We start from the raw sequence: 22,500 nt of genomic DNA on the forward strand, positions 1-22,500 counted from the left end.
GCATTAATACAAGCAGCTGAACTGCAGCGATGGATATATCAACCTGTAATTACCTGGAAGAGAGAAGACGCGTACAGCAGAGTCCCATCACCACCCAGACAGATGATGAGGTCGATGCAGTCGGAGATATCATCAAAACCTGCAGACAGGGAAAAACACCTCTGTACTCAGTCGGTCGGTCACATTGTGGCTTTTTTTTATCGCAAAGATGATATGCCACACAAGGTAATGGCGTACATCCTTCATTCACAACACTCTGGGTATTTAACTGAATCATATTCATTTCAGAGCTTTCTCATTGGCTACATGGCAAATAAGGCACGTGGTGATGTGGCCCTAACAGAAGCAAAATCATAATCCACGCTCAACAGTTCATAGTTTTTACAAAAGCTAACAGAAATGACTCCAGACTATGTGTTAAACTCCATATTAGTGTAAAATGATTACATTTAAACAATCTAATTTCAACTTCTTTGATTTATTTTAAAATCTGAAAATTGAATTAGTCAAAGTTTAGAAGATTTCTGTGATGGTTTGCTGGGTCTGACAATCAACTGAGAAGCTAATTCAACACAAACTTAAAAATGAAAAAGAAAAAAAAGCTTTTTTTTATTGTCCTTGTTTCACCTCCTTACAAAAAGAACTAAAACAAAAACAGATTTAACTTAAAAAAAAAAAATCACACAGATTTTGTTCTTGCTGAATTAGGATGCATCATAAATTCCTGAAGGTTTTACATTCCAAAGTTTGTCCTTGTTTTTATTTTTACTAGCGCTCTGCACTGACACGTTGCACAAAGTCTCACCTTCTCTGAAGGTGCACAGCTGATTGCGGATGGAGCCGAACGCCTCGTCTTTGGACAAGGAAGCGTCATCTGCAACCCGGCGCTCCACGTACACCATCATCTGCTTCTCCTGATCCAGAAGAGACACGCTTGCTAACCACAGCCAAAACAAACACAGGCATGTCGAAAAAAAAAGCAGCGTTCCCGACAGGACGCCGAGCACCTTACAACTCAAGCCTAACGCCAAACACGTGCGCTCTAAAGTGACGCTGGGCCGGTGGAATGCAAACACAAACATGTTCTCTGTGTTTCGAGACATGTGGCCAAAAGGTGGAGCTGAGACCAGACAGACGCTCTGACCTTCAAGTCTGCCTCATTTCCTGAGCTGTTTCTGTTACGTCAGTCTCTGCAGCAGATGTTTTTCAGACATTCTGTTCTAGGACATCTTTTTCCGCAATATTTCTCAGCAGGAGCAGGAACGCAGTCAAAGAGCTGCCGCCTGGTATAAATCACACGTAATACTGAAAATCCAACTAAACTGTATATTGTATTTCAGGTCTGGTTCAAATTTTAGCCCAAGTGTATTCTGCAGACATAAAACACAACAATGCGAAATGGAGCAAGTGAGTACAACAGGGTCTGCGGTGTGCGTGTGTGTTGGGGGGGTCATGGGCTTTCATCTGGTGATGATTAGTCACCAGAAGTTTAGTGTTATGACACAATTTTGAGTCCATAATACGCAAGTGTTTCAATGTTGAGTTCACATGTTTGTGAACAATAAGTTCAAATAAAGTTAAACTCAAATCTTTCCAAGTGTGGCTGAACTGCTTCAGATAGCCATAAAATGTGATCTGCAAAGCAAGTAAGAACAGGATAACAGAGCACTGGGGGACAATATGAGCTACAATTATTCATTCTTATCTTGGCATTGAACGCCGTTTCATCTGATGGGCAACAAATTCTGGTGAAGTCACTTTCTTTATCAAAAAACAAATCTTAATCCAACATGTAGCATGACATATTTCTTGCTAAAACATAAAGAAGATAAGGTGCTGTACCTCAACTAGAAACCTGCACAGCTCTTTAAAAGGCTCAACAAGGCTCTCATCTCTAATTTTCCTGATGACGAGCACGTTGACTGGTGGTTTGTTCCAGGTGAGCCGCTGGCTGGCCGGGTCCTGAATGTGCCTGGGACACATGGACAGACCCACAGGCCCATTAAACAAACACAAATTCTTAGCGGATCTTGTTCTGATTCTTATGTTAGAACACACTCGACTAAATCGATAAACGTTAATACATAAATGTAACAATGACTTACCTTGTCATTTGAATTGTAAACAGAAAGAGTTGACCATTGATCACATTTGGAGTGATAAGGTGTGAACGTCAAAAATGTAAGTATTAAAATGTGAATTGTTCTGTTTTACCATTTGTCTCTCCAGTCCTTTGCATGGCTGATGACAGGCATAGTGCACACAACCCCTGGGTGGACTTTTGTTTTCAGATCAAGTCCAAAGACTCACTCTTTTGGTTACTCGCTAACAGTACAAATCTGCAGTCCACTCTGTCGAGTCATCCCATGTCATGTGTCATCCAATCACAACTCTCCTGTCTTATCTTATCGCACAAGCTTATGTAAGCTTGTCTGTGTCATTGTCCCCTACTAACAGTTTGTACACACAAAGAACGACTCAATCAGCAACGTCTCGCTTACATGACTGACGTCGGGTTTGGAAGAATGCACGCTTTGGGTCCGAAGTGAGTGGCCGGATAGGGTCCATGAAGGAAGTGGGCTCTCCTGTGAGAAGGGAGAATCAATAGAGAACAGGTCAAGACACCTCACATGCTGGGCAACAGAGAGGTAAGAGCGGCACGGCGGAGCAGCTGGCAGCCTGGAGCTCAGACCTCTTAGGTGAGCTTTCTGTTGGGTCGCTTGCTGACCCGGAGGGCTCCAAGTGCTCATGTTGGCCCGGTAACCTGCGCCGCTCGATCTCCCACAGCAGCTGTTCATGATCACCCCCCCGCTGCTGCAACCTCGTCCCCTTCCGCCGTCTCCTTGGTGACTTGGATTGGTGCTCCCTGTTCTTGGAGGGCCTGGCTGACTCTGACAGCTGACCTGAGGGTCGCACCATGTCCCTGTCCGTCACTGCCGCCGACACTGATGATGAACTAGCCTCTGATCTCTCCATCCTGCAAAGAAGCAAAAACAAAGACATTTGTTGAAAAGAGCCAACAGTTTGACAAAGGATTTAACGCAATAATGTCTAGGCACTGACTATATAGTGATGATTTACCTGCAATATTGTCTTAAATATCACAGTTTGACAATTTTCTTGATTTTAGTCACAATAAAGAAAATGTATATGTATGTAAACTAAATTTAAGGACATTTACACAAAGGTTTTAACTGCCTACCCGGCATAATTACAACTTTTATATTATACAGACATCATGACTAATAGACATGATAAGGACAGCCAAACATTAATATCATTTGTAGAGGTGCGGTGTCATCTCGAGGAAGCAATTACTTTGAATTAGAATTGCGCTTTGATAGCTTCGACTTGAAACGTGGATCCATTGCAGAAAGCAGTTCGTTATCTAGAGCTTTAAAAGTCAACGATTCTCTTCGACCTCTGTGTCTAGCGAGAAGATCCAAAATGCAAAGGGAAATCGATTATTTCAGTAATAACATGTACATGGTCCACAAGTTGTGGACTTCGAGAAAACAAACATTAAAGCGAACTAATATTATCTAAGAAACAGGGCGGTGACGGACAACCCTATTTGCCATTTATGTCACTTTTAGAAATGAATACTCTGGAGTCGATATTCATTCCCCTTGTTGTTGGAACAGTGACCGTTGGCTTCGCTTGTAAAAGAAGCAAGCGTTGACGGACACAATCACCAACGAGTCACTGTCTTTATTAAAAAGAAAAAAACACACCCAACGAACCCGGCTCTGGCCATTTCCACCGGCCTGTTGACAGCTAACTCTACTTAGCACTGAGCTAACGACAGTAGCTAACCGCTGTCAGCCTCGGGACAAACAAACCCTTACTGTGCCAAACATGCTCATGCCGATAGAGCTTCGTGAATGTCCGAGTGTGCAGCACGCTGCATAAGGGTGTGCACTGTGCAGAACAGCAGACGCCGCCTTCAGACTCCAAACGCAAAAGCCAAATTCTAAAACGGTGTGTGAAGCCGGCGGCGGAAGTGACGTAAACGCCACTGCGTCAACCTCTCTGCCGTCCTTGGAAATAAGAGGTAGAAATCCTTGTGAAAGTATGACATATAATAGAACTTGAAGTGTTATGTATATGTAATATATGTATTTATCAAATATATTTATCTGCGCAAAGGTTACACGTGCAGTTATATAACCTTAATAAATACACGAGCTGTCACAAATGATGATAAAACAAAATGTGTAACAAAGCAGAATGTATATTTTAAAATAGACTCTGCTTGTGAACATAACATCTCATGTAACATCTCATGTGAAATATATGTACTGATATCCTCAAACACCAATAGTTCATCTTCTAATAAAGCCACATTGATTTCACTGACATCAGTGATATCAAATCGTGTCTGCATGTTTTGTGAACGAGCTTCCACTGAGGGACAAAGGTTGAGCGCAAGACAGTCACACACATCTGGCAGAATTTGTTTGTCTTATTCAACAAACGTTAATCATCCAAAATCAGTAAACACTGTGTTCCTAGCAAGCCAGTCATTTTCCCTCCACTTTGTGTCCCAGGGGATCTGTTTTCTGTTTCTTACGTATTAGGCTAAACTGGGGCAGAGAGTTTACTTCCTGGTTGTCTTCGCCTTACAAGACCAATACGCGGTGATGTTCAATCCCCGTTGAGCCTCAGCACAACCTCCAGCAGTATGAAACACATATATTGAGTTGTATGTGACACGAGATAGCTGCCCTGAGCTCAGAAGGGAAAAGGTAAGCAGTATTTATTTGTTTTCAAGATATTCCGTCAACAATGAAGCAGATTCCTTGCAGCAATAACGTTGCTGATGTCTACTGCTTTTCGTCTGTGTTCTCTGAGGATAAATTTAACTGTGGAAATTGTGACCTCGTTTGCTCAATTTAGCATTCGGTCAGAGTCAACTTGAAATGTTGCCAGGCAAACAGTCCTATTTGTTGAGTATCAACACAAGAAGGAACTAGAGACAAGGGCACAGTCTTTGTGAGACTCACTTCTAGATTTAGATGGAGAAAGGAAACGAAACTTGACACCATAAACATTACCATACAATCACAAAGACAAAAAAAGGGGGCAGTTGAGTCGAGAGGGAATCAAAGCACGTGTCTATGGTTGATTAGATTTGAAAATAGTTGACTGAGCTGTCAGCACTCTTCTGAGTTCCAGTCATTAGGAACACTTGTTCAAATCTAATGTAGTCTGTCAAAACAATGTCGACCATTGGCTCTGACATTATTTAGTTACTGTGTTGAACAATCTCCATTTACAATAAATATTGTTTTGTTTGTAATAATTTAAGTATCTTAAGGAAACTTATTAGAATTTAGGGTGTCAGTTGCACATGTTCAAATGTAGTCGTCACAGTAAACAATTACCCTGTTAATGCCAAAAATATCTTTTACAAACTCATTATGATGTATAAACACCATAAAAGATATTTATATTTATATCCATGTAAGATATGATGACTTAGAGAGGGCTTGGTCAAAAGGAGCTCCACTTTCAAGTAGAGATTGTTCCCACTGCTGACCAGACCGCCACCTTTTTTAGTGAGACTGAGACAAGGCCTTTATTGTTGAAGTCAGCTGCAAATTTAATGACAGTTTGGAAAAGCAGAAGTGAGCATTTTTCAGAAAGGGGCCACACCAACTTCAGACGCACTTTAGACCTGTAGTGACTTTTACAGAAAGAGAACACAAAATGAAAGCCATCCACCTTTATCCCTAGATTTGCTTTGAATAAGTTCATGTCCAGGGTTACCATCACTGTTTGTTTTGTGCGCTGTTGCTATGAGATGCATGGGTGTACTCTAACTTCTGGGTAATGTTGTCATATTCTGTAACTTTCATGTTTCATGCTATCTGCCTTAGCCAGGACCACCTATAAAAAAGTTTTTAAAAATTCTAAATATTACACTTATTTTAATACAATGTCTAAGGCCCAATGTGTAACATTTAAAGGAATCTTTAAACTGAATTTAAAATACATTTGTTTGATTTAAAAAAATAAATAAACCAGCAATGGAAAAAAATGTTTTTTTATTCTTCAAAAATAAATGACACAATTGAATACAACTACATTTTACCAGTCTTTTAAAGATTAGGTCATTTGTGAGGAGGTGTCCACGTTGTTCCACCATGTGCCTACAGCAGCCAAAAACATGGGCCTCAGGATTTCGCTGCCATCACAGCTTGTAAAAGAAAATAGTAAAATTTGATGGGACTTTGGAAAACAAAGAGGCACAGTAAAATCTTCCACACAAACACTTTTGGGCTCTGTGTGTGAAAAATAAACACCTGTTAGCCAACAAGTTCGAAGTTCTGCTAAGGAGAACGTTAACGGTAGCGTGCAATGTGTAATGTCACATTGTGATTGACGCTGTTTTGACTTTCAGCTGTCCACCGTGGACGCCAGACATGAATATCAGTGTCCCCTCTGTTGTGCTGGGTCTGGGAGGGAAATGTCTCCTCAGCTGGACCCTCATCATTCTCCAGAGGCAACACATCTGCAGGAGCTTCCTGGGAGTTTTCACCATTTCTCTTGCTGCCGTAGACTCAGCGCTGGCCCTGTCCTTCACCGCCCTCTACATCCACAGCGATGGCTCCGTGTGGCTCCTGGGTTTGAGGGTGACCAGATATCACATTTGTTTGCTGGTTCAAATCCTGGGACAAGTCTACAATGTTCTGCACTGGCCGACCGTGGCCTTGGCTGGCTGGGATCACCTCCTCACACTCACTCAAAGGGTGAAGGGCTCCTCGGCCAGGCTGCGGTGCCTTGCCTACCTACTTGTGACAGCTCTCCACTGGTACCTGGCCATTGTCTACGTCTTCCTGTGGTCAGACTTCATCCCCGTCATGGAGGACGTGTCTCACAACCAGATCCGCCAGTGCTGGGTGGCACAAACTTCACAGATTCTGTACATCGTTGCGTTTCTCCTCCTGACTCTTGGGTGCTTTGCGCTTGATTCCTGGTGCAGGACAAAATTATTAAAAAACGCATCACTAAAAGATCAAATCGTCAACCCATGTGGAACTCACTCCAGAAGACACGTTGTCCACCAAGCGACGCATACATTTCTTACCACATGGATCCTGTTTCTGTTACTTCTTGTCGCGCTCCTGCTATTACCTGTGGGAATTCCAGCATACCTGAGCATGAACGCTGCGTGGATCTGCTTCCTCAATAGCCTTCTGATAGCAGTCACTTTATGTGGCGTTTGTCCGGCCAAGGACTCTGTGTCCCTTCCTCCCGACAGCTTCTGTGAGTGGAGGGACAGAGCAGGACTGCACACAGTAGACACCAGTATAGCCGCTCCATACCTCTCAGGGAGAGAATAATCAGCTTTCTGGATGGTTTTGTGAAATGATGTTTTTCATATCTATCAGGTTTAATTTTCAATGTTGATCAGTCTATCCAGTGCCAAAATAAAATCAACAATTACCTTGGTGGATTACAATGACTTGTGCTCGGCATTCATTCATTGTACAAACAGGTTGAATGGGATGGACTCTGATGCTGCCATGAAGTTAGGTCTAGCGCCACCAGCAGGGATTTTATTTTTTAACCTCAACCAGTGAAACACTCAAACAAAATACTGTCAGCGCAACATGTACACAGACTCCCAGTAATAAAATCCTCAGGCTTGCATGATGGTGTTCTGTTTTTAATCTCCTGCCTTCATAAACTATACCTGACACTGACCTGGAGTTGGATTTGGTCTCTCGGCTCTGAGAACAGAGGAAGGCTGTTGCTCAGGGTTAACACCATAAATCATACTTCACTGCATTTTGATTGGGTGTGCATTGTGAGTGTGATCTCTGCGAGGAATGATTCTGTTACACGAGCAGTGCGACACAACCGGACCGCTGTCAGAGTCACTGAAATCAGTGATCAGTGCCTGAGCAGAATGATGTGAAACAGAAACACACATAAAACTCAATTTGTAGAAGTGATCTTTTGATGAGCAAGAGGAAAATGTTTTTGTAGTTAATTACACATGCATATGTCTGTCAGGCAGTGTTGTTTAAATATGTGTATGAGTGCACATTGCAGAACCTAATGGTCAGACAGCAGATAGTTTTCTTTCTACTTGCAGTCCCACTTGATCTCACATCTCTCTAATATGGGTTGGCTAATTAATGAAGATGACATTCTTTAAATGTGCATTATCGACAAATTAAGAAAGTTACTTCATCCAACTTGACACATAACTGTGTATATTTCAATCTATTTTGCACCAAAAGAATAAATTTAGTTTAATTTGCCATCATAACTATTTTGCAATGAAATGTATGAAGAGAAAGGACAGTTACAAAGACAAAACACAAATCTATATGAGGCAAGAATTGCAAAGGAGACACACTGGTTTGACACTACAGAACTTTACTTGAATTTGATCCAAGTTCATTGTCTATACAGGGTCTATTTACAAGAGCTGAAATCATGGAAGGGCAATAAATGAAAAGAAAAAAAACACTAGATACAACTGAGGTATTAGCTAAAAGCATTTACATGTATGTCATTTACTAGTAAATATCAATGATAAACAGTTAAAGATGCAGTGTCTTCTGCTTAAAAAACATCTGTTTATATCACAACATGAGGTAGGAGAACAGTGTCTCGATTCATGCAAGAACAAAAGTCTCATCACACTGTAGTATTGGCAACGCAGTATGCAATGGTCCTACACAGACACTGTGTTTCATGTTTCAGAACAGCATCGAGAGGGGAAGATTCATTTGTTTTCCTTTTTTTTTCATTTCTTTTTTTTTTTAGCAAAGCCATGAATCTGTTCATTGATCAATAACAGGTTGTATAGAATAAATCAAAAGAAGGAGTTAACCTCAGTAAACTGGTTCTAATCAATGTGTAATGCAGCATGTCTCCCACACTGGCATAGATTAATCACTGGCTGGAAGTTAACCTTCATCTACAAAACATTGACCTCCTGCCTCAGTTCAAAGGTCACCTTGGATTCTTTTACTGCTTTACTTTGCATCACCAGGAGGTGAAGAGTATGGAAATCCTGTATGTGATCGTGTGAAGCCATGCCCTCTTTTTTTCTTTTCCGTTTGATTGTTTTCAATCAACTGGGCAGACTGTACACTGGTAAAAACTCTGTACAAAGCATATCCAAGTTTTCATAACACTGCAAAATCCAAAAAGGGGGACCGGCACTGTGTGTTACAAGGGGGTCTCAATTCATTTACTTCTGATCTTTTTTTCTCAAAGTGAAGTACATTTAGATTAACATTATCTCCTTATGTAGAAAATGCAAATTCCATATAAAGTAATATCAGGGTCTGGTAAGATGATGCACAGATTTATATTTTCTTATTCTTTTCTCTATTGAAGAGGTAATTCTGTTCATAAATACCAATACTGATTATCTTCTAAGTGGTGTTAATAAATTCAGATAAGGAATATATGATCAAATTCAAGAAATAGAACTAGACATCCAGAACTACAATAGCAAGTTTTTCTTTCATCTCTTTCCCTCTGCAAAGCTGCTGTGCTTCAGTCAAACGCAGGAGGGGCTGGGGGGGAAAAAAATCACCCTCACGAGCACACGCTTCATCCCTACTCTCACACCGACTCTCACACCATCTCCAGGTCAAATTAAGCTACATGTGAAATTGCTCGTAATCGGACTGATTTAGCCAAACGTTATATAAAACTTGCACAGGTTTCAATGATCATGCATTGGGGCCATCTCAATAGTCAATGTGATATGTGGAAGTGGGGACATAAAAAAAAAAAACAATTAAAAGATTGATAGAGTGGCCCAGTGACAAGATATGTAAAAGGGGGACTAGAACATGCAAAAAGTCTTTTCTTTCCTTTTTTTTTTTACCCCCCATTTTGTTGGTTTCTCCTTTTTTCCAAATGCATTTTCATCAACAAATATTTTCCTTTTTCAACTTCATGGTTAATGGAGGAGGGGGAGGGGGATCTGGGGCGGGGGGGGGGGGGGGGTTACAACATTGCACATTAAAGAGACTGTCAAGATGAAATCCACAAAAGAACAAATTCTGTGCAGAAAGAGGGGAAAGTGTGTAACAAAGTATCATTTTCCTATTTTTTGCGTCACGTCTCAGTAAACCGTGCATTTCACTTCCCCACATCCACTCGACACAATCAAGTTCTCACATCTGTAAAGACCTTTAGAGGTAAAAAAAAAAAAAAAAAAAAAAGAAAAAGAAAAGAAAATAAAAGTAAAGAAAAAATCTGACGCCTTACTTATGGTCCAATTTATATAACCTTTTTAAGATTTTTTTTTATATAAGAACAGTTAATATATTAATGACTACTGTATTTACAAAGGGAATATAAATCTTTAGTTAATTTTAGTTAAATATTTTTTTCATAATTTCAATAAAGGTTAAAACTGAACAACAGTAGAGTGTACGTTTCGCGGTCACGGCTTTGATTGGAGCCACTTTTCGAGACCATCAGCAAAACCACAACTGCACTCTGCCGCCTCTTATTTCTCCATTATTGTAAAGGGAAGCTGTTTGTAAGAAAGATTTGCATCAAACAGGAGGGCGCACAGTGGAATGTCTATCAACTTGCATTAATAGCAGATGCATTTAAAAAGAAAACAAAACAAAAAAAAACAAAACAAAAGAAAGCTCAAAGTTTAGCCGAGGCCGATCCCCTTTTTCTCTTTTTTAAACAATTATTTACACGCACGCGCGCACACACTGGCTCAGGGGGATCTCCTTAGTTCCTTAGTGGCAATAAAAAGCTTCTGCCTGGCAACTGACACAATGAAAGGCTTCGCTTCTCGTGGTCTCCTGGTTGGCCTGGACATCCGCTTTGCTCTCCTGGACTTCCACAGAACACGGCTGGCCAGCCACTGCAGATGGATGGATGGATGGATGGATGGATGGATGGATAGATGGATGGACGGGTGGATGGACGGGTGCGTATGAGTGAGTTTGGTGGCGGATGTTTTGTAGCCGGGTGGAGGGCTTGGGTTGTGGGGGTCGTGGTGGTGGGAGTCCAGTACAGTCCGACAGCTGCCCCCATTCTGACGGCACCAGAAGAAAGAAAGAGCGACTCCCTCTTGTACCTCTGGCATCTGGGCCACCCAGCCTGCTTCACAGAGGCTACCAGTCCAACACCCCCACCACCACCACCACCACCACCACCCCAATCCTCGCCTCCCCTCTCTTCCTCTTCCTGCCCCGCTGCTGTTTGTTCAGCCAGGCAGAATAACGTGCGGCAGGGGCCGGGACTGGAGGCCCAAACCACACTGGACCAAGCTGCTTTCACCTGCGACCCACATTCCTCCACCACCACCACCACGCTCCGACAAAACAGGGGGGCTGCGGATAAAGGCGGCCGTCCTAAACTGAAGAATGGACGAGGGACCGACCGGAGACTTTGATTGGCTGCTGGGAACAACGCCGCCACCACCGGCACCACCAGCACCACCAGCACCACCAGCACCACCAGCACCACCGCTGCCTTTGTTCCTTCCTGGAACGCCTGAGCTGAGTGAAACATGCTTCTTGTGTGTGTGTGTGTGTGTGTGTGTGTGTGTGTGTGTCATGGTTGCGCACGGTGCAGAGTGGAGTGAGAGCACGTGACGCCCAGCCGTTCTCCCCACCTAAGGAGGCGACCCCACCCACCCACCCCTCCGTGTCCAGACACATTCCTTCCCCCCGGCAGGAAGAGAGCACCGCCCGCCCGCCCGCCAGTGCACGAACACCAGCCAGCTCAGCTTCTTCACGTCTGGTCTGAAAACAAAAGGAGAAGGTTGGGAGTGGGTGTTTGGTCCGGGGGTGGGGGGAGTCCAGGTTGCCATCCAGCGCAGACAAGAGGGAAACTAGTTTGTGTCGGGAGCCACTGCAGTCCTGGCCACTCAGGTCAATGACCTGTTCAAGTTCTGCATCACAATTGGCATTGTCAAGTTTAAACCACCTGATTTTTTTTTTCTTAAAAAAACAAAACAAAACAAAAAAAAGGTCTCTCGTCTCCATATAGTTTTACTGTTTATAACATGTTAATATACTTTTCTTTCTGCTGTTTTTAAAAGGAGAAGAAGAAGGAGGAGAAAACAAAAACAGTATGAAAAGTCCAGGGAGCGTCCTTCAGCCACAGGTCACGTACAGAAAGGAGGAGTAGAAGCATGCGACGAGGGGCTGGTTTTCTGTCATTGCGCGCCAGTTGCATAAAGTCTCACGTGTGAGGAGCTTGACGAAATCAGTGTTTTCTAGCCAGAGTCATTTACTCCTGAATCCGTCGAGAGCAAGGGAGGGGCTGGGGGGTGGGGGGGGGGGATGAGTTTGTCTGGACCCAAACCCAAAACTCCTGTCACTGAAGCGGTTAACGTAGTAAAAATTATAAATTAAATAAAAGAAAAATGCATGGCAAAGGAAAAAAATAATCTTAAATACTGCTTGGAGGAGATGAGACAAGATTAAAGTGAAGAAAAAAAAAGAAAACAACATAAAATGGATCTTTCATATGATGATAAAATACAAAAAATGGTCAGTCCAACACTGAAAAGAGAAGGGAGAGTTGTACAACTTCAAAATAAAAAAAAACAAAAAAAAGCAACAGCCTGAAAATATGTGAAGGTCCTTCCTGCTTGAGGCTGATTTGTTTGCTTCTGTAGGAGAGGTGGGTGATGGGTGGAGGGAGGAGGGAGGGTGGAGGGTGGGGTAGGGGGGGTGATCAGGCACCTCCTGAGGATGGCAGTTTACTTTTGGCCAGCCACTGGGGCCTCCGAGAACGAGGAGGAGGAGGAGGAGGGCGGCGAGTGGGCAGTGGGGGGTCCGGTGGACGGGGTGAGCGGAGGAGAGGGGCTCCCTCCCACGGCGCTAGACTGGGCCATCTGCTGCTTGAGCTGGCTGATGGTGCGCTCCAGCTTTTCCCTGGCCTCCCGCTCCCTGCGCAGCTCCTCCTGCAGCTCCTGCCGGTCCGCCTCCGCCTGCTCCAGCCTCTGACGCAGCTCCGACAACTGTGGGGGGAGACAGGAAGACGTGAGGTCAACTTGTGCCTGCAGCAAATCAGAGGCCGCGACCGAGCAGGAGGCCGAGCGCTGGTCCGCTGTCCTTGATGGCCATGAGCTCAATGCAGTTACCACAAACAAAACAAAAAACAAATCAATCAAAAAAATCTATTTAACTGCTCTCATCCTATAATAGAAAGTACAGTAACGTGCAGAGACCCGATCCGATCTAAATTTGCAACTGCTGTAAAGCTACACACTGCCAGAACTGAGCCGCAGAAAAACCTGATTAGAGTCCAGCAACCGTGCTCGGCAGTTGCTAAGATGCTAGCTAGCGTGCGAAGCAACCAGTAACAAAAACAAAAAACTCAACTAACAAAACTCATTGACTGCTGTGCGCTGTGTTTACTGCTCATTTACTTGTGTTCAACATCTTAAAAGTGTGGACGCTACTTCATGCTGAACAGCTCAAGCCCATGCAACGTTAATCCCGTAAGCACGCAAACATATGCACACCCCCATGTTCCTCCCCTGGCTGGTAAGACATCCTGGGGTTGATGCCAAGGGTGGTGGTGGTGGGGAGGGGGGAGTACAGGAGGAGCCAAAGCTTCTATAGACAAACAGGGAGGAAGGGGGGGGGGGGGGGGGCAGGGAGGAGGGTTGCAACCTGAGCCCAATACAGAGACTGCACATCCCAAGATCATCACGCGTCATGAGACGTGACAATGGTCAGTGAGCGTTTAACACCATTAGAAGTTTGCACACAGGCAATTGTGCTCATGTCCATCCAGTGATGTCAAGAGGCTGTGCACATCTGACAGGGATGCACCGGTACCGGGGGTGAGTACTCTACTAATGCTCGTAAAATACATGCCGATATACCAGTTGTATACATATACATATGGCAACTCAGTTAGATTTGTTTGCACTGCAGTGAAACTGGTGATGGTCAGCCCATGTTCTAGAACAGTGTTTCTCCACCTTTTATGAGCATTTTTTTTTCCAGTGAAAAAATCCAATGGCACACCACCAACCAAAATCATACTAAAATGATACCCTTTATCCTCATAATGACAATCCAGCCTCTTAATTCATTCACACTCACTGGGCCTGTTTAGATGCACACAGAGCTGATATCCAGGGAGGAAAATAGACTCTCATTCCTTTGAAAGCCCAGTCACTCCACAATGGAGTTATTATTTTCGACCAATTAAGTGAAATTGGATCATTTTTCACAACACACCTGACATTATCTCCCGGTGCAGTAGTGTGCCGAAGCACGGTGGTTGTAAAATACTATTCTAGGCAGACGCTGGATAATGTTCAAATTACAGAACTAAATCTATGGACACTGAAAAACATCGAAGTAATTCTACAATGTGTACTGGCCTTATGGAGTACTCAGTATCGGTATCGGTGAGTACTGAAATGCAAGTACTCGCACTCTACTGGTGCTATTGGTGCATGTCTAACCGCTGCGACGGCAAGGAGACAAACTGAAGATGCACGTCCTGCACTGACGCTCGGTAGGTGCACGTGCACGTGCGCCACTCTTACCTGCTCGGTGTAGTGGGCCTCCTGCTGGCGTTGCGTGCCCGGCTCGCAGGCGCAGGCCTGCTGCCGGAGCTGCTCCAGACGGGTTTCCAGCTCCAGCTGCTCCTGGCGTGCCTGGCTCAGCTGCCGCGCCTGCTCGCTGTGCACGGCCTCCAGCTCGCAGCGCAGCTCCCGCTGCTCGGCGCTCAGCTCCCGGAGCCTCGCCGCCTCGCCACCACGCAGCGCCTCCAGCTCCTGGAGACAGGAGAGGAGAGGAGAGGAGAGGAGAGGAGAGTTAAAGAGAGGAGAGGAGAGGAGGAGGAGGAGGAGGAGGTCAGGAGGAGTGACAAGAGCAACGTTGCACTTTGCCAACCTTTATACTGGGAAATGGTTGATAGCATTAAATAAATGCCTCAATGCAGTGAGCGTCATGGTGTGCACACAACCTGTGAAAACTGCACACTCCACTCAATAGGTGCAACTCCTTTGGGCTTGCACCAATGGAGTGTGTGAAAGGCAATACAGAAGAGCGTAAGAGCATAACAAGGGAGGATTTTCACTGGTTGGATAGTTTTACTACCTTATGTTTGGAATGTTGTCATTTCTATTTCCTTTTCTTGTTTTTCTTTTTTGAGTGTTTGCTTGTGTCTGTTACATAAAGAAAATTTCTCAATAAAGAAAAAACTCAAGGGGGGGAGGGGTCTGTGTGAATTTTTTCACTTTCTGTGAATCTTTGTTTGCTTTGGCCTTTCCTCACTCATCTCACTTTCCCTGAGAGTTCTTTTTTGTTTTTTTCCATTTTAAAGCCTTCTTATTTTTAAATACCACTGGTTTGGATTTCATGTGGAAAAATAAGCCTGTGTGTGACATCTCAGTGGTGCCGGGGCGCTGACCAGCTCGACATGTGAAGAGAAACGGCAGCACGTGGCGGAAGAATAGACAGCAGGACGCAGTGACCACGGAGGGGCCAGTGAGCGGCGACCTCCACCTCTCCGTCAAGGAGGGTCTGAGGAGATGAGGACGGGCCGCATCCCTCCAGTGGTGCACTTCTTTATTCATCTTTCTTTCTTTGCTCATCCCAAACCCAAAAAAAACCCCCAAAACTCACCATCTCCAGCTGTAGCTGCTTGTGCAGCGTGGAGTTGAGCTTCTCCTGCTGCCTGCCGTACATCTGCATGATCTCCACCACGATCCTGTCCTTGTCGTCCTCCAGCACCACCGCAGCAGAGCCCGTGTCCTTAGCCGCGACTTCCGTTACCGGTGACAACAACGGCGCAGGAGGAGAGGTGGTGGTGGTGGTGGGAGGAAGAGGAGGAGGAGGGGAAGGAGATGGAGGAGTGTGGGCGGGGCTATGGCTGGTTTTCTTGCCGCTCTGGCTGCTGGTCTCCATGGAAACTGCCTGGGCTTGGCATTCCTGCTTGGTGGCGGCGGCAGCGGCGGCACGCTGGGGTTTGGCCTCCTCCGGGCCGGCGGAGACGGGAGGCGACGCGTGAAGATCTGCCAGGAGAGGAAGAGAAGAGCAGAGTTTTGGGTTTCTGTCTTTTTGTTTTTGCTGTTTTGTTTTTTTTGTTTTTTTGGGGTTTTTTTTAATAAAGGAGATGACAGAGCGTGGCTCAGACAGGAAGTGCGAGGCGAGGCGAGGCGAGGCGAGGCGAGGCGAGGAAGACGGCAAACATTTTCCCGCCCACGCTCGACACTGGGTTCACAAGAAGGATGAGAAAGAAGGAAAAAAAATCGTGGCTCATGGGAGCTTCACACCTCTTCCTCAGCGTGAGCAAATAGACACAACCTCACACGGCATGGCAACAGTCCAGACCCAGCATCCATACACGGCCTCCACGCAGGCGTGTGTGTGTGTGTATGTGTGTGTGCGTGTGAGGAAAACATAAAGGAAGACGCGGCTCGGTGGGGGAGCTGCTCCGCTCTGCGTGGGCTGTTCAAACTCCGGCCCGCTTCTGCAGCGAGCAGGTCTTTGAGGTGCTCGTCACAGCATCACAGGGAGGAGATCAGACCGCCAGTGTCACCGCGCCATGCAGGCAAAGAAGTGACAGCCGCAAACCTAAATGCAGCAGTGGGACACGTGAGCGTCTGGAGAAGAAGAAAGGAGCGTTTGAAGGAGAAGTTGGAAGAGAAGAGACGGGCGGGGGAGGCAGGAGGGGAAGGCGGAGGGAAAACATCCCGGCAGCAGGCAGCAGGATCTGCGGGCCGCGTCTGCCGCCACGGGGCCGGACGCTCGTTCACCGACCCCCGGGCGGGTGCGTGCGCACGTGCACTCCGCTCGCAGCAGCGCGCGCACGCGCAGGACTGAAGTGGCCGAGGCCGAGAATGAAAGCAAAGTGTTCAATGGGGAGGAGAAAGGAGAAGAAAGAGGGAGGAGAAATGGGGGTTGGGGGGCAAAGTGACAGCAGACTGCGAGGGGAGGCGGAGATGAAGGAAGCGGGAGAAGAAAGAGACGAGGACGGATGAATGGACGCAATGAGAGAGGAAGAGCGGGAGCAGACGGAGCAGCGCCTGGAGAGGACGAGGAGATAAACTGCCGGGGAACAAAAAGGGAGGGAGGGAGGATGGAGGGAAGAGAAACAGATTGGACTGAGGAGGAGAAAAAAAAAGGGAGCAGTGTGCCTGGGAGAGAAAGTGAGGGAGAGAGAGAGAGTGAGTGAGGGAGGGAGAGTGAGGGAGGGAGGGAGAATGAGGGAGGGACGGAGAGTGAGAGAGAGAGAGAGGGGCGGCCTGGCAGTCAGACGTGGCGTAATCATGGCAGACACAAACCATTGCCACTGATTCATCCCCCCCCCCGGTTCCCTTCCCCTCCCCGCCCCCAATGCACATATGCCCACGTCCTTTAATACACACACACACTTTAATGTGCACGTAAAACACACACACGTGCACGCACAAGCGGTGCAGAGACGGGGTCGCTGCCGTTTCCACCTCCAGGTTCGTCAGCGGGGCGGAGCCGCCAGAGTCTTGATGCGAAGGTCAGCGCGTGATGACGAGGCTGAGGGGCTGAGGGGCTGAGGGGCTGAGGGGCCGCCAGCCTCGAGCGCACGCGTCCCCGGACGTGCACGCGCACCCACGTCCGCCTCCTTTAAGTGCGCATGTACAGTGAGTGCGGCGTCTCCTCCGCGAGTGCACCGAGTGATGTGCACGTTTCCTCCAGTCAGGCCGGGTCTGTGCAGGCGGCTCGTCCCCGCTGCCTGCGTGTGTGTGTGTGTGTGTGTGTGTGTGTGTGTGTGTGTGTGTGCCGTGTATTTTTAGTATGCACGTGTGAGTGTCTGCGTGGAATGTGCGTTCGGAGCCGGAACTTTAATGTTGAACAAATATTTGTTCATGCCCTTATGGTTTTCAGTTTCTTTAATTATATATGTATATATGTATATATATATATATATATATATATATATATATATATATTATTTTTTTTTTTTTTTGCCGTTGTCTCAATAAAAATAAATAAATCACAATTATTTTGAAAGGGCCTTCATAAACAGTGGTGAGCAACCTTGATTCAGAACTTGCTCCTAATAGGAATATCGTACATTGCATCTCCTATCTCATGCAATGCAAATACAGTACAAATGAGACATTGACTGACCCATTGGCGGCTCGTCGTGGCTGAGGATTCTGTGGGCATAGTGATGCTTGAGCAGCGCTCCCAACATCTCGGGACTCATCTCAGCCTCCCTCGGCAACGACACGTTGGGAGCCACCATCTTGTCGTACGTGTACAGGTAGTAACTGAGGGGGAGAGCAGACACACGGAGAGGATATTTGATATTTGATTTACAGAGAAAATAGCAGACAAAAATATAGTCACACTGTACATTAAATATGCAATGTATCTTGCATATTAAATATTATGAAATACTCAATATGAATATTGTATCTTGTGCCACTTCACATTTGTAGGAATCAGGTCAGGTTAGGAATAAACCTTTATTAGAGTCCCAGTCAGAACTGTTGCAGCAGCTCCCTTTGACACACTTTCTGTCCACGCAGATCATAAAATATTCCCAGTTATGGACTTTTACTACAGTGATATACATAAACCAACGTACACAGCTGCGACGGCTACTGGGGCATTTTTATTGCCGCAGGAATAAAAACGCGGAGTAGCGCATCATTTAGTGATGGCCTTCTAAGTCCAGAGGAGGAGGGGGAGGATGAAGAGGAGGAGGAGGAGGAGGAGGAGGAAGAGTGCCAGTCTGAAAATGGGAGCTGGAGACGCAGTTTGGCACCGAGATACGACTTATCATGTGTTTACAGGATCTCCGCCTAAACAGTCCCGTGGCTTATCACACATGTCCAGGTAGTGGATACAACCGAGAGAGAGAGAGAGAGAGAGAGAGACAGAGAGAGAGAGAGAGAGAGAGATGGTGCCTTGAGATGCACCCAAGTCAGTGAGGCAGCCAACACTATCTGACTATTCATGGCTGCAGAGGCAGAGAGAAGAAGAGAGAGAGAGGCGGAGATAGACGGAGGAGAGCAGAGGAGCTCTGCACCCCCCCCCGCCTGCCTCCCTCCAGACAGAGCTGGAGCTGTGAACTAGGTTAAGCATGACAGCTCATTGCGGCCGAGTCTGGCTGAAAACCGCAGGAGCAACCCGCCTTGGTTTCCCCTCTCTGTGGTGGAACCGAAAGGACGGTGAAGCCGCCAGTTAAGAGAGTCGCAGGCTCCTTCACATGCAACGCCGACGATTGAATAATGTAAGGCTGCCTGGTGTTCAACAAGTCTAGAACACGGACGGATGTCGGGAGCAACTGGATGATGACTAGAAATACGAGGGTGTGGTGTGCAGAGAGCTGGAACAGAAAGCTGCTCCCAAAATACAGCGCTAGAGCTGCTGTGCATTCAAAGCTCTTGAAGTCAGCACCAAAACTAAAAAAAAAAAGGTTTTACACACAGACTGTACTGTAGAAATTTTAAGGAAGCCCAGTACTTAAGGTAACCCGCCTGACAGTGTGTTTTATATTCAGCCCACTGTCAGGAGGGCTACCTTAACAAACGGCGGAGCAAGATGGCAGCTAACTAAGAGTAAGACCCTTATTGCTCCATGTACATTCTTATATATTTCCAAACTGTTCTAAGGATAGGAAAACCAAATTACTTTGATTGTACTGCAAGTAAACACTTTTACTAATGTATTTTTAGACAGTATGTTCAGCTTAGACCAATTTAAAAATCATAAAACAAGCCAAATTTGGAGTTATAGTAAATCTAGTAAATAAAGTGATCTTATGTTTTTGATGGAAAAACAAATTGAATGTTCAATAAGAAACAACCCTTGAAAAAATAGAATATCTAGGTTAGTTCATAGTTCCAACTCTTGTGTGTCTTTTTTGTTGCTGGTCAAAGGTGTAGTACCTGGGATGGACCAGGGTGGGGTGTCCTGGCTCCTCCTTGATGTCTGAGAAGAGACGGTTGAACGCCATAGAAGGTGGAGACGCTTTCCCCTGGGAGAGAATCCAAACAGAGACACATGTGAATACGCAACGCTGCTTATTGGAGCGCCTCGTCCCAAATACCAGTTCACTGTCTCATTTTTAAATGTTTTTTCTTTTTGCAGACGAGCCACTGGAAGGAACAGGATCATGTCGGCCGCTGCCTCGCTCAGACACGCTTTCCGACGGAGGGAAGCGGCGGGAGGAGGGGGAGGGGGGGGAGGACGAGGAGGACGAGCTTCACTGCACCAGGCAGTTTCAGAGTCATAATCTAATAAACGCAAATATATGCATGCGTACATGAGAAGGAGGGATCATCCATCAGCTATCAGCGGAGGACACGTGTGTGCGCATGCGTGAGTCCGTGTGCACGTATGGATGTGTTGAAGAAAAAAAAAAGATAATCATGATAAAGAGCTTCTTCCCAGAGTGTGTGTGTGTGTGTGTGTGTGTGTGTGTGTGTGTGTGTGTTGAGTTGTGATGTGTGGGGGGAGGAGGAGGGGAGCAGAGAAGCTGTATGAGGGCACTTCCAGGCAGGCTGGAGAGGGGAAGCGTGCTGCCATGAATGAGCGAGTGGGTGTGTCAGTCAGTCAGGGGTGGGGGTGGGTATGGAGGGGGGGGGGGGGGGGTTAGGGGGGGGGACCCTGAGAGCTGACCTGCACGTCGATGGGCAGGATGGAGAGACGTGGCAGAGGACCACCATGACTCACATCATACCACTGGCAGTATTTCCCTTCTATCACAGCCATGTGTGATAGAAGCTGTGCGTATGAAATGAAGACACAACGGATCCCATTCAGTATTTCGACGACTGACCTTCCTGGCGGCCTCGGGGTCCGACGACTTGGCGCCGGGGGAGAAGAGATCGGCTGACGGCTTCCTCGCTTGGCCCTCGTCCTCGTCCGCCGCCTTCTGACAGACAGAGAAACAACAAGAGCGCCAGAGTTAAACACGTGCACAGGGGGAAACGCGACGAAGGCCACCCGCACAATTAAAAACAATTCAAATCTATTAGAGACACCCGTCAAGAAAAGGAGAAGTGGCGGGTGGGGAAGACATGACGAGTGGCACCCAGGCCGCAGAGGGGGGGGGGCGCGGATAGAGACAAATGGCACCTGAGCAGCAGGAAATAAAGACAAATGACACATAGGGCCCGGGCGAAATGAAGACCAATGGCATGAGACATGAGCGGCGCTGCAGCGTCAGAGGGGGCGGAGCCAGCGCAGAGGTAGATTAGCCAGCCAGCAGCCGGGGCTGAATGAGGAGAGACTCCATGAATAAAACACAAGAAAAGCCACGTAGGTAGTCGACACAGCCCGTCATTATGTGTGTGTGTGCGTGTGTGTGTGTGTGTGTGTGTGTGAGAGAGCTTCATTGATGTAGATGCAAAACGCAGTTGGACCGGCGCCGCCGCTCAGCGCCAAGACAGCCTTTCTGTCGGATGTTTATGATTCATTGTGTCAGCTTCCGACCCTCTGGGCCATGTGAGCTCAGTAAATACTGCTGGCACTACCTCCAGTTGTGCATCTGTGTGTGTGTGTGTGCGCGCGTGTGTGTGTGTGTGTGTTTTGTGTAAATCCAAGGCACGCGCTGCAAGAGGCCACGAGCTGATGGGGTTGATGCTTATCTACAGCAGACTGACCTGACACTGTCCATGGGACCACTGTCCACACACACACACACACACACACACATACACACACACACGCGACTGAGAGACTTTGCAGCCGTCTGCAACCAGCAGCGACGGGAGATGGATGAGGTGAATTTGAAAAAAAGAAACAAAAAAACACAAGCAAGTGATTATTTAGCGGCAGGATGGAGAGGTGAAGAGGATGGAGAGGTGAAGAGGAGACAGAGGTTGCACAGAGAACATCAATAATTGACTGGCTGGGCTTTACAGGCATCTTTAAGTGTTAAGTGTTTGTCCACGGAGCGGCGTGCACACGCCGAGCCCCCCCCCCCCCTCCCGTCACACTGACGCAGCCGCCGATCAAAGACGCTGCTCGGTCCCGGAGGCACATTAGCCGCTAGATTAGCGTGACAACTGGGAATCAGCCGGTCAACGCGGCAAGGGTGGCTGCAGCTAGCAGCATCACTGGGCCGGACGGCTGCAATTATCGCAAAGACTGCACATCTTTGTCCGTCTTTGGTATGAATGAAACAAACAAATAATGTATGAAGCGACGGGTATTAATCCAGTTCAGGGTCAGTCGGCGTAACAAGGAGAGCTCTCCAACAGGAAGTGGAGGGCGAACAACCGCAAGATTTGCGTCTCGATTTGTGCGTGTGCGCGCGTGAGAATCGGTGTGCACTGGTGTGTAGGGGATGGTCTCGTATTTACAAGGCCAAGGATGAATGAGCATGTTCATGCAAATGTAATAGGGCCGCAGCCATAAGCGTTGCCAGGTGCGTCTGTGTTTATGGAGGAGAGGGGGCTCGTCCGCCAGCCGCTGCCTCTGGTTGGTTGGTGTGTTTTCCTTTTTTCTCTCTCTCGCCTCCTTTTTTTCCCACTCCAGAAGGCAGCACTGCAGCACGGAGGGGAGATGAAGG

At 46.6% G+C, this 22,500-nt stretch overlaps 3 protein-coding genes across 6 annotated transcripts in view; 1 reads left to right on the top strand and 2 right to left on the bottom strand.

The window, feature by feature from the left end:
* The window catches only part of nadkb (NAD kinase b), an 11,273-nt gene extending 7,259 nt beyond the window's left edge, over positions 1-4,014 (bottom strand). Inside the window, exons 1-6 of one of the 3 annotated variants that reach the window (XM_076021859.1) lie at positions 3,744-4,014; positions 2,693-2,977; positions 2,502-2,585; positions 1,843-1,972; positions 806-914; positions 54-139 (exon numbers count right to left, since the gene is read on the bottom strand). In XM_076021859.1, coding sequence (XP_075877974.1) covers positions 54-139; positions 806-914; positions 1,843-1,972; positions 2,502-2,585; positions 2,693-2,977; positions 3,744-3,757 — 708 coding nt within the window. In that variant the 5' untranslated portion in view covers positions 3,758-4,014. Of the gene's footprint in view, positions 1-53; positions 140-805; positions 915-1,842; positions 1,973-2,501; positions 2,586-2,692; positions 2,978-3,318; positions 3,723-3,743 lie in introns of those variants that run through there. The other 2 variants (XM_076021860.1, XM_076021858.1) reach the window with 2 other exon arrangements.
* Positions 4,015-4,467: 453 nt separating this feature from the next.
* Positions 4,468-7,471, top strand: gpr160 (G protein-coupled receptor 160). The gene is made up of 2 exons (XM_076021861.1): positions 4,468-4,748; positions 6,407-7,471. The coding sequence occupies exon 2, from the start codon at positions 6,429-6,431 to the stop codon at positions 7,347-7,349; it is 921 nt and encodes a 306-aa protein (XP_075877976.1). The 5' UTR covers positions 4,468-4,748; positions 6,407-6,428; the 3' UTR covers positions 7,350-7,471.
* A 903-nt stretch (positions 7,472-8,374) lies between these two features.
* The window catches only part of skila (SKI-like proto-oncogene a), a 36,504-nt gene continuing 22,378 nt past the window's right edge, over positions 8,375-22,500 (bottom strand). For both annotated transcript variants that reach the window (XM_076021856.1, XM_076021857.1), the window contains exons 3-8: positions 20,764-20,859; positions 19,871-19,959; positions 18,102-18,244; positions 15,615-16,003; positions 14,531-14,761; positions 8,375-12,982 (exon numbers count right to left, since the gene is read on the bottom strand). In XM_076021856.1, coding sequence (XP_075877971.1) covers positions 12,722-12,982; positions 14,531-14,761; positions 15,615-16,003; positions 18,102-18,244; positions 19,871-19,959; positions 20,764-20,859 — 1,209 coding nt within the window. In that variant the 3' untranslated portion in view covers positions 8,375-12,721. The remainder of the gene's footprint in view (positions 12,983-14,530; positions 14,762-15,614; positions 16,004-18,101; positions 18,245-19,870; positions 19,960-20,763; positions 20,860-22,500) is intronic.

Source organism: Nelusetta ayraudi, unplaced genomic scaffold, assembly GCF_046127955.1.
Source record: "Nelusetta ayraudi isolate G7.1 ecotype Tasmania unplaced genomic scaffold, CSIRO-AGI_Nayr_v1 ptg000011l, whole genome shotgun sequence".
Taxonomy (NCBI): Eukaryota; Metazoa; Chordata; class Actinopteri; order Tetraodontiformes; family Monacanthidae; genus Nelusetta; species Nelusetta ayraudi.